The sequence below is a fragment of the Vigna unguiculata genome, chromosome 5, assembly GCF_037176805.1.
Source record: "Vigna unguiculata cultivar grain cowpea cultivar isolate G323 ecotype 2 chromosome 5, ASM3717680v1, whole genome shotgun sequence".
NCBI classification, from domain to species: Eukaryota; Viridiplantae; Streptophyta; class Magnoliopsida; order Fabales; family Fabaceae; genus Vigna; species Vigna unguiculata.
In genome coordinates this window covers 14,499,970-14,511,517 of record NC_140796.1, presented here as the reverse complement: position 1 = coordinate 14,511,517, position 11,548 = coordinate 14,499,970, and the positions used below count along the sequence as shown (strand labels likewise).

General features: G+C 34.9%; 2 protein-coding genes across 2 annotated transcripts; both read right to left on the bottom strand.

The window, feature by feature from the left end:
* Window positions 1-1,718: 1,718 nt before the first annotated feature.
* LOC114184386 (uncharacterized) lies at window positions 1,719-3,234 on the bottom strand. Its single transcript, XM_028071697.1, has 3 exons — window positions 3,168-3,234; window positions 2,301-3,080; window positions 1,719-2,227 (listed from the first exon to the last, which is right to left on the bottom strand). The coding sequence occupies exons 1-3, from the start codon at window positions 3,232-3,234 to the stop codon at window positions 1,719-1,721; spliced, it is 1,356 nt and encodes a 451-aa protein (XP_027927498.1).
* A 2,864-nt stretch (window positions 3,235-6,098) lies between these two features.
* Window positions 6,099-8,599, bottom strand: LOC114184141 (putative receptor protein kinase ZmPK1). The gene has a single exon (XM_028071398.2). The coding sequence runs from the start codon at window positions 8,587-8,589 to the stop codon at window positions 6,229-6,231; it is 2,361 nt and encodes a 786-aa protein (XP_027927199.1). The 5' UTR covers window positions 8,590-8,599; the 3' UTR covers window positions 6,099-6,228.
* Window positions 8,600-11,548: the final 2,949 nt, after the last annotated feature.

The window sequence follows — 11,548 nt, the reverse complement described above, 5'->3', positions numbered from 1 at the left end:
TCCATATGTTCTGCACTACTCCCAGTCAACAACATGTCATCCACATATAAGTACACAATTAGCTTTTCATCTTGTATTTCGCTACTACATTTAACATACAGGCCATGTTCTGAAATGCATCTGTGAAACCCAATTTCCTTCAAGAATTTGTCAATTCTTTGATTCCAAGCTCTAGGAGCTTGCTTCAACCCATATAAAGCCTTTTTAAGCTTATATACCTTCTACTCCTGGCCTCTGATTTCGAAACCTTGTGGCTGCACTACAAACACTTCTTCCTCAAGTGGGCCATTGAGGAATGCTGGCTTAACATCCAATTGGTGTAAGGACCAGCCTGCTTGCACTGTAATAGACACTACCATTTGAACTGTTTCAATCCTCGCTACTGGTGCAAATACTTCCCCATAATCCACTCCAGCCTGCTGTAGAAAACCTTTTGCCACAAGTCTGGCCTTGTGCCTGACCACTTCCCCCTTTGGATTTACTTTGACTTTGTAAATCGACTTCAAGGCTATAGGCCTTTTGTCACGAGGAGCTTCAACCAACTCCCATGTCTGATTTTTCTCAATAGAGGCAATTTCCTCCTTCATTGCTTTCACCCAATTATCATCAGTTGTGGCATCTTCAAACATGAGAGGCTCTGCTTCAGCTACAAGAGCAAAGTGAATTAAGTTTCCTTCTGATGTTACCCCAGAATTGGGAAATAGTTCATAATCCAACAAGTGTGTTAACTTCTGAACTATCCTGGATGATCTTCTTAACAACACCTCCTGATTCCCACCACTCAATTCATCTACTACAGCATCTTCATTTAACATAATCTTGGTCTGTGATGTCTCGTGTGAAGTATTTTCCAACTCCAATTTGAAGTTTCGTCAACTATCACGTCTTTGCTGAATGAGACTTTGTTGTTTTCTGGATCCAGCACCTTGTATCCTCCTATGGAATTATAGCCAATCATTACAAGAGGTACTCCTTTGTCATCCAATTTTCTTCTCAATTGATTGGGACAATGCTTGAAACATAATGAACCAAATATTCTCAAGTGAGCAACATTTGGTTTTACCCCACTCCATGCCTCCTCAGGGGTTGTTCTAGTCAATCTCTTCGTAGGTTCTCTATTCAAGTGGCAGTCATAACTACCTCACTTCATATGTAACTTGGTAGGCTTTTGCTCTTTAACATACACCTTACCATATTGAGCAGTGTTCTATTTCTCCTCTCAGTCGTGCCATTGTGTTGAGGTGTATAAGGTGGTGTTACCTCTTGCACTATACCAGCATTCTCACAGAACACTCGAAATTCCTGTGAGGTATACTCCCCTCCACCATCACTTTTTAGCACCTTTATCAGCAGCCCACTTTGCCTTTCTACCATACACTTAAACTTCTTAAAAACCTCCAGTGCTTCATTCTTCCTTTTAAGCAGAAACGTCCATATTTTCCTAGTTAAGTCTCAGTAAATGTTATGAAATACCTACTACCTCCAGGTGTTTCAATCTGAAGTGGCTCGCAGAGGTTAGTGTGCACCAGGCCCAGTTTCTCCAATGCCTTTTGAGGTATGAATTTGCTGAAGCTTTTCCTGGATTGTTTGCACTGAATACACTCCTTGCATAATTCACCTGGAGCTTCTATTCGAGGCAAACCCTCCACCATCTTCTGTTGTTCAAGTTGGCATAGATCCCTGAAATTCAGATGGCTATATTTGTGATGCCATATCCATTAAGTTTTGCTCTCAGAAGCAGCAAAGCAGTGATGCTTCAAAGCATTCATTCCCACTCTAAACGTTCTGTTCTTAGACAAGTTGGATTGTATGATGAGTCTATTTGATTGATCAAATACATTCAAGCAATTATCCTTCTTTGTCATAACAAATCCTTTCTGCGGCAGTTGATCTAAACTCAACAAATTTGTTTTCAAACCTGGAACAAATAACAGATCCTCAAGAACCACTTCTTTGCCATCTTCATCTCTCAACACAACTCTCCCAGTTCCCTGTGCAGTCAAACTACTGTTATCAGCGAAACGAATTTTGCCATGAGTAGCTTCCTCCATTTTCACAAACCAATCTTTTCTCCCAATCATATGTGAAGAACAACCTGAGTCTAAGTACCAAGAAGCTTCTTCTTTCAGGTCTAAACATGTCTGAGCCATCAACATCACTGCCTTTGAGTCAGATCCTTCATCTTGCGCCAGATTAGCCTGATTCTTTGGTTGTTTTTCACTCCATCCTTATGCCAGCACTCACGGGCAAAATGTCCCAGCTTTTGACAATTATGGCACCACACCTTCTTCTTGTCAAACTTCCACGTTTTATTCCAAGTGGACTCTCCTGCTTTATCACTATTCTCTTTCCCAGATTCCTCAGATTCACCTTCTTGATTCTTGTTCCCCTTCCATTGCTTTCTGTCTTTCTTTTCCCCTTTGAACTTCCCTCTGTAATCAGTTCTGGCCTGTAGGCCTGATCATGAGTAAGTTTCCTTTCACTTCTTCTAAACTCATGTACTTCCAATAAATGTTGAAGCTCTTCTAGTTCTAGTGTTTCCAGATCTTTGGCTTCTTCAATTGTTATCACCAAATGATCAAATTTGGAGGGGAGGGACCGTAGAATCTTGTGAGCAATCTGTTTATCTGCAACAGATTCATTTTCTTCCATTACAAGAAATTCAAATCTCCTTCGCAACGCTTGTAGCTTCACTTTCTTATGTTTATCTCCATCACCATAGGTTTTTAACAGGATTTCCCATATCTCCTTGGCTGTTGTAGCCTTACATATCTTGTTAAAAATCTTGGAACTGACGCATTGGTATAGCAAGAATCGAGCTTTGCTATCCAATTTTTGTTGTTGCTTGAAGTACTTCTTTTCATCTTCTGTTGCCTTGCTGCCCAATTCTACTATGCCTTCTTGAATAATTTCTGCCACTTCTTGAAAACCAAACACTGCCAGCATCTTGATTTTCCATTCGTCAAACAACTTGCCGTCAAATACTGGCAATCCTCCCTGTATGATGCTCCTCATTCCAGCCATGTGTTCTGCAACTTTCTTGTCAACGCCACCAACTTTGAGGTTCTTCTTTAAACTTTCTTGATAACACAAGAAATCACCTTCACGACTTAAAGAATAACTCTGTTACTCCTCTCGGATCCCTTGGATTGATGTTGCAAGAATACCCTTCTCTGCGAAAATCGGCTTCCAAATCTCCCAAGTTCTTTCAATGCAACCTTGCTCTGATACCATGTTAAATCAGAGAGCTATCACACAGAACATGGAAAAAAAGATACTGAATAAACTTTGTATTCAACAACAACACACCTCGCTTACATACACATGCTGTACATATAGTAACAACAATATACATCAAACAGTACAACAGAAAAAACAGAAACTGAAAACTGTTTTAACTAATTTTGACTTAAACACCTAACAAAGTCGACTCTAAGCCATCTTCCAACAAACAAAAAATTAATTTTTAACAAATTAGTTCTCATAAAAAAAACTATACAAAAAGGGTTAGTAATTAAATTAAAAACAATAATAGAAGATAAAGTAAAATAAAATAAATAAAATATTAAAAAATAAATGAAGAAATCTAGGAAAGAAATGAAATTGGACAAGATGAAAGAGATAAAATTAATAATAATGAAAATAAGATAAAGGGATAAAACAATAATAGGTTTTTACCTTTAATCAAAGTACAATCTTAATTATTGACAAAAACTTATTCAATCACATGAACGTATCTAAATTTAATAAAAGTATAGTCTCAATTAAAACCTTTTAACTCATGTGATTAATGTGCATCTAACCTCAATTACAAAAGACATAGATAAACATAAATTACAACAATAATAAAAAGAATAAACAAATTTATTCTATCTAACCTCAGAAGATAGTTAGGAAACTACAACAAAATCAACCCTAGAGGCTTAACACTCAATGGAACGTAAAAAAGAATACAAGAAGAGAATAGAGGGGGGCGTGAAAGATGGTGGGGAGGACGAAATTAGGTTCCCCAAAGGGTTCTTACGCTCCCTTTATGTGTTTTCCTATGTCTCTTTATAAAGATATTGGGTTTGACATCTTTTGTTGTTGTACTCTTTTTTCTGATAGTGTAATCTCCTCCAATTATCTTTTAAATAATCCAATATCTTTTAATATATATTTGATTGTTGTGGAGATCTAAAATAATTTAAGAAAATCTTTCCAGATTCAAAAAGATTTAGCAAATATTATCTTTTGATATTTACTTATATGATTAAATAATAAAATATCTAAAGATATATTTGTCGGATTATCTTTTACCATAAAGATTTCAATCATCAAAGTCATTTTTGTAGAAAAAGATAGAGAAAACCGCTAGATCCAACTTTTGTTGTTCATATCCTTTTACAGGCTTAGCCACATTCAAATTGGCTCAGCCAAACTTCTTCATGCCATGCCTGACTTGGTGTTTTATGGTTTCGATTATTTGTTATTCTTGGTTTTATATTTAAGGTGCCATAAAGCTTTAACAAATATATTTTCACACCTCCATGAGCTCAAATTAGCTACAACTGCAATTGCACTCACACACTTCAAAATATCTAAAGCACATTTATGCAACTAAAACGCTATTTTTAACATATTTTTGTATCTCATGCTGGATAAATCCAATTATAACAAATCCTAATTAAAACAATCGTTTAAAGCCCAAATAACCAATTAAGAATCCATGATTAAAGATTAAATAAGGGCATAAATATGAACTAATGACTTATATTATAACAAAGATTTATTTATTTCATTGATAAGATAGACTAAGATATTGGTGAGGAGTTGATGAAGAGAGTTCTTGCATATTGTGACGTGTGTAGATGTGCAACTTGAGTTGTAATAAATTGGACCTAATATATTGCTCTTAAGTTTTATTTTTAATATAAGTTTTGGTTTGGATTTGAGGATAGTCACTGATAAGACATCTCTTCTTATAGGCGTCAATTCATATTCTATTTGTTGAATATCATTTGGTGTGTGTGTGTGTGTGCATGTGTGTGTGTGTCTGTGTTTATGTGTGTGCGTATTTTTTGTTTGTGCTTATGTGTTTGTGTGTTTTTGTATGTGTATGTGTCTGTGTCTACGTCTATGTGTTTGTGTTTCAAGTGTGTGTGTATGTGTGTTTTTGTGTTTGTGTCGATGTTTTTGTGTTTGTGTTTGTATATAAGGGTGGTAAAATGGGCTAGCTCGACCAGTTTTGGCCTGCCCCATTCTTAAACTACCAAAAATGGGTCGACCGGGCTAGCCCACCACTATAAAATGGGCTAGGAATTACAACCGACCCCACTATATGGCAGGCTGGCCTACTACTTTTTAAAAAAAAAAAATTATTTATAAAATCTATTTCTATATATACTTATAAATGAAAAGCATATTTAATCATATAAGTATTTTCTAAGCTTTTAATTGATTAAGTAATATTTTAATTGGATAAATTAAAATAATAATTATATTTACACTAAAAATTGGAACTTAGTTTGACAATGTTAATGATTTAAATTATAATAATATTGTATATTTATATTTTTGCAAAAATATAATATAAAAAATTTAATTTGTTTAATTGTTTTAATTTAACAAAAAAAAATTTCAGTGAGTGAGGGACGGGTTGACACTTCTTTAATCCACCAGTTTGTCTGGTTAAACAAGTGAGACTAAAACAAGCTGGCTTATTAAAAATACCAATCCGACCCAATTGTATAGATGTTTATGTATATATTTGTGTCCTTGTATATTTGTGCATGTGCATGCATCCGCTGCATGATTATTGCGTTAATTGTTATATGCAAAATAAGAATGAAAAAGGAAACATAAAAATAGTTTTACACGTTTTAAAAGGTATATTAAAAAAAATAAAATGTATACATTAAGAAGTAATCTCTTCATATGGTTAAAATATATAATATTTCATATATTAGTAATAAATCAAACTGCTGTATAAGTCATCAAAATGTGAGTCTAAAACATGTATTATATGTTTATTTTTCCCGAGACTTGGATTAATAAGTTAGTTGTTAAGAAATTTTCAGGTCAATCAATTCCAAAAGGAAAGGCTATAAAGATAAAACTTTAAAATAATTAACAAAGTTTGTGTTAAATTAAATAACCTTGGAAACAGTATTGAGCCTGGCTACACACAAGCATGAAAGATAGAAAACAAGAACGGCTACAGAGATAGAAAGAAACATAGTAATGTTACTAAGGAACACTCTGAAGCATTTCAACGACTTGGCTCATGGTTGGCCTTATATCTTTGTCTTCCTCAACACAGTCCAAAGCAACTTTGGCTAAAAGCTCCATCTTGGATTCATTATAGTTAGTTTGGAGTGCAGGATCAATGATATGCTGTAGCCAAGATCTTCCACTCTTTTTTTCTCTCACCCATGCCACCACCCTTCCATTGTACGACTCTTCTCCATCAATGTTTTGAACACCCGTTGTTGGGCTCTTCCCAGTTATCATCTCCAACACAACAATTCCATAGCTGTAAACATCAACCTTCGACGTTATTGCTAAGTTCAGAACCCACTCAGGTGCCATGTACCCTCTTGTTCCTCTTATCATTGAAAAACTTGAATTGTTCAAGTTGTTCCTGTTTTGTAGCTTCGACAGGCCAAAATCTGCTACCTTCGGTTGATAATTAGCATCAAGAAGTATGTTCTGTGGCTTTATATCACAGTGCAATATCCACTCCAAGCATTCTTCATGCAGATATGCCAGAACTCTTGCTGTTCCAAGGGCAATGTTGTATCTCTTACTCCAATCAAGAGTGTTGGATGAGAGATTTTCCGCCAAAGAACCCTTCTCCATGTACTCATACACCAACAACCTATGCTTTCCCTCAGCACAATATCCCCACATTTCAATCAAGTTCATGTGGTTAAGCCTTCCAATGAGACTCACTTCAGCAAGGAATTCTCCTTCTCCTTGTTTAGCCTCATTCAGTCTCTTGATTGCTGCATGTCTTTCATCTGATAAAATACCTTTGTACACAACCCCTCCTGCACCCCTTCCAATCTCTTCACTGAACCCCTTTGTGGCTTTCTTCAACTCTGAATAACTAAATTTTCTGAATCTATCGGTCAGTGGATGGTAATCGTGTTCATCTGCATGAGACTTTCGGCGCGTCTTAACTACGAAAACCCACACGACAAACACGCAGACCGATTCAATAGCACCAATTACTATGGCCACCCAAAGAAAAAACCTCACAATCTTGTTCACATGATATTTGTCATACACTCTGGGAATTTTAACAGCACAAACATGCGCATCTGAACGAAAAGATTCTTCCCTGAAAAGGCTATGATTTTTAGGCACTTTCACGTATATTGTTCCTTTGAAACTGGGTGTTCGGCGGCCGTTAAGCAATTGCATCTTTGTGTAGCAATTGTAAACGTTCTTGCCGTCATTGTATGAGTACTGAAACCCCTTACAGTTACAGTCTTCTAAGCACAGATTCCTACAATAGCTATAGCTATTAGCTTCAGAAAAGTTAGCATCATAACCATAAATCTCAACACCCAGCAACTCCAAGAAGGTAGACTCACTTCTATTGCAAGACAAAACGAACACAGGTTCACAGCCATAAGACCAATCGCTATGGTTCTTCACTCTATGTCCCGGAAGACACGAGCACTTCCTTCCATGCTCATGATCATAACTGCACGCACTGTTAGCTCCACAAATCCCGTGGATATTGCAAGTGTCAGCTCTCGCGTGCCACGAAACAAACCATTCATCATGCAGCGTGTACACTCTAAGGTTACCATCAGAGTCAAGTTTCAATCTTCTCTGCTTCGTAGCGCCATAATCAGATGTGATGAAAGTAAAACTATCAGAAGAAATGAATCTTCCGAGTGAGTCCAACGCCGCGAATCTACTGCTATTGTAAGTAGACCTTCCAGCGTCCCAACTCACCAACCATGGATATGGCCAGTAAATGCTGGAAACATCAGGGCCATCGTAGAGAAGACGAAGAACGTTATCATCGTCGAAGAAGAGCTTGTAGAAACCGGAGGAATGGTTAGTGTCGCTTCTTGCAGACACGAGTTGCGTTCGTCTCGTGAGGGGCTGTCCCGGAAGAAGAGTATCGGTGGGAAAATCAAAGCTTTGCCACAGAACGGTTCCTTGGAGGTCACGCAAAACCAGATTGCCATTGTCGTTGAGCTTCAACAGTGGTGAAGCCAATGAAACAGTGTTCGAAGACCACACCGTTCGTTGAGCAGCATCATCCAAAACAAGGTTACCGGTTCTTGAGAGAGAGAATTTGGAACGTTTTCCATTGACGGGATTCTCGCGGTTCGCCATCCACACGATTGTGGGTTGGTTGTGGGAACGGGGTTGTGTGAAGAATACGGCGAAGGAGTAGACGTTTTCACCGACGGCAACGAAGCCGGCGGAGAAAACGCCGTTTGGGGAGAGAATAACGTCTTCGGGTTTCTCTACGGAGAGGAATGAGTCCGTGGTTAGTGATGAAAATGCAGAATGTGAAGTGTGCAGAGAGAAAAATTGCAGGAAAAGAAAGAGTAAGATTGAGGAAGCCATGTTCAAGTTCATGCAAACGATGCAAAAGCGAAAACGTTGCGTTTTATGGTGTGTATGGATGCTGTATATAAAACTGGTTTCATTGACGGACTTTTATGGTCTACGTCAAGAAGTCACCTTAATTTGAAACAGTCAAGAAATTTTGCACCACCCAACAAAAAACACTCCACTTAGCAATTAAAAATAATAATATTTTAATTGTATTTATTTTATTTTTTTAACCTTATATTTTAATATACATTATTATATATTATAAAGTGGGTTATCTAGTGGGAGTATTTTTTTAAGGGGTGTTAAAGTATTATTTTTCATGAAATTATTCTGCATTTGGAAACTAGGAAGAACTTCTAAAAGCACAGTGTGTGGAAACTCGTTTTCACATCTAAAAAGTTTTTTACATCTATTTGAACAAACCTTTCATTCCAAACATCTTTTACGCAATTGTTTCCTATTATGTAAAACAAGATATGTACTTTATAAAAAACTAATCCTAATTTATAATGACAACTTTGATTAAATCTTCATCTCAATTTTAAATCATAATTGGAATAAGTTTAAGTTAACTTCCACATTTTTTTGTTTTCTTAGCCACATATAGATGTCTTTAGATATAGGATTTAAAATTACTCCTAAAGATTCCAATAATTATCTACAAAACATCCATAGCACAAAAATAAAAAATCAACTATTGATCTTGATGCAACATCATTTTCTCTTCTCATGAGTCATGGATCTCTAAACACTCAGAGAATAAACTAAAAATATTAAATAAAAGAGCTATAGAGTAAAATTAGCCAAAACGAATTTGTGTTTACATTAGTGGGACCATCTCATCTTAAAAATAGAGTGTCGATCTAAAGAGATAACAAAAATAAAAATGTAAAAGTTAAATTAAAAGATATTTATTTAGGTTTTACGTCTATGACAAATTTAAATATTTTCAATTGAATTTTTAATAAAAAAAATTCATCACTTAAAAACTATTAAAAGATTTTATATTTTTCAAAACCCTACCGTTTATATTTTTTATTAATTGAGTGACACAGCTATTATTTTTTAGCATCACTTTGTTTCCTAAGATTTTATACTTAATATAAAATAATATTATAACTAATATAAAACGGCTAATGACTTATATTGCTCATTAATTATGCAGTATTATTTTATATTAATCACGACATCTCATATTTCTTTCCATATGTGAAGATAATAAAACAAGATTGTGGAACAAAATATCATTTATGTCACCCAATTAACAAAAATAAAGTAAAGATTAATAAGAACTCAATTGAAAAATATCAAAATTTTGAATACAGAAAGAAGAAATATTAATAAGAATTCAATTGAAAATAATTGAATTTATGAAAAACTTAAAACTTAATTAATTAAACTGATAAAAAATAAACTTTATTCATGAATAACTAAACAATAATGATTACCATTTCTATATACTATAAATTATAGTCTTAATTTTTATGTATTGAAAAGTTAATCCCATTAGACTAAAGTGCGAATTGTTAAAATGTTGGTCATTGCTTTTTCTTGTTGTGATCCTTGCATCATGATTATTAGTAGAATTTTCTATGAAGTGTGGTGGACGTTAACAAAATGCGCACTACATTAAATTGGCCAACTTCAAGTCTTTTTCATGAGTCATTGGTGTTGAAGTCATAATCGATGGATTTGGACCAAACTTCTCAAAACAAGGCTGCTTCGAATGGATATGGAATTTCTTACGGAGAAGATAGTGGTTTGAATAGAAAAAAAAATGCCTATGTCACTACCATGATGAACAACATACAAAAGAATAGTCCATGTAAATAAATGGTTTTGGAGGGGAGAAGATAAGCAAGTTCCTTATACCTTGAGTCCAACATTTTGTACGGCGAGTTATAATTAATAAGGTGGCAATGTTGGGGTATTTTTTAGGTTGTAAAAAGGATTGCAATGTTCTAAGCTTATATAGAATATTGACTGTTAAAGGAGGTGTGGGTTTATTGTTAGGCTTCATTGTTATATCTATGTTGAGAAAATGAATATATAAATATATAATTTTCTTTGTTGATAAAAATAATAATTAATAAAGTGGCAACAAACCATAATTTATATAGAGTGTTCAAATGAGTAACAAAACTTGTGTGAGGTGTAGAATTATAATGTAGAAATTGTTAATCATGTAAGGTGGCTACATTCATTCGGAAGATGTGTGACTCATGGGCAACGCTATGATCTATGCATCATTATATAACAACTTTACACTTGAGTTAATTTGAACGCTTAAATATAAATAGAAAATACAACAAAGTATGATGATGTATATTGGTGACAATTGTATGATGTATTTGAAATAATGTCATTTTCAAAAATGGAAAAAATTGATGTTGACGAAAGTGTTCAATCTAGCCTAACTTAAAATATGGTTTTCGATAGGGCATAAAAGTCTTGGTGCCAATTTCTCATACTTTAATGTGTTTGTGTCTAACCATGTGCTTACAATCTATGTGCAGTTAGGATCTTTGGTTCAAGTTGTTGGAGGGCTCCTTTCTTATCTGATACAATAACATACATTACATCATAGAGTGAGTGAATTGTTGTTCATCATATAGGGGTGAGTGGTATCAACGGGTTAATAGACTGATATATTAACTGATGGGATGAGGACAAGTATGTATTGTTATGTGTTCCAATGAGTTTAGAGTGGAATACTATCTATATATACGATGTGATGCTTAAGATCATATTTAGAAATAGTATGGTAAGAATCTACTAGGATAGTAGGAAAAGTTTTATAAAGATGACATGATTTTCTATTTTGGTTATGAAACCTATATTGTTGTGTGATATTTTTGAAGATCGGGTTTGTTGTAACCAAACATATAACAATAATAGTACACCTGAATTTTGGTCGAGCTGTCCTTCGTCATTGATGTAGGAAAGCTCAAAAATTGTTTGAATAACAATTTTTCTCTTT

Bases quoted from the DNA above. Each gene is read 5' to 3' on its own strand.
- LOC114184141 (XM_028071398.2), bottom strand. From the start codon at position 8,589: ATGAACTTGAACATGGCTTCCTCAATCTTACTCTTTCTTTTCCTGCAA.
- LOC114184386 (XM_028071697.1), bottom strand. From the start codon at position 3,234: ATGGTATCAGAGCAAGGTTGCATTGAAAGAACTTGGGAGATTTGGAAG. The intron at 3,081-3,167 runs GTATTCTTGCAA...TGTGTTATCAAG, and splicing joins GCCGATTTTCGCAGAGAAGG to AAAGTTTAAAGAAGAACCTC. The intron at 2,228-2,300 runs GTTTGACAAGAA...TGCTGGCATAAG, and splicing joins ACTTGGAATAAAACGTGGAA to GATGGAGTGAAAAACAACCA.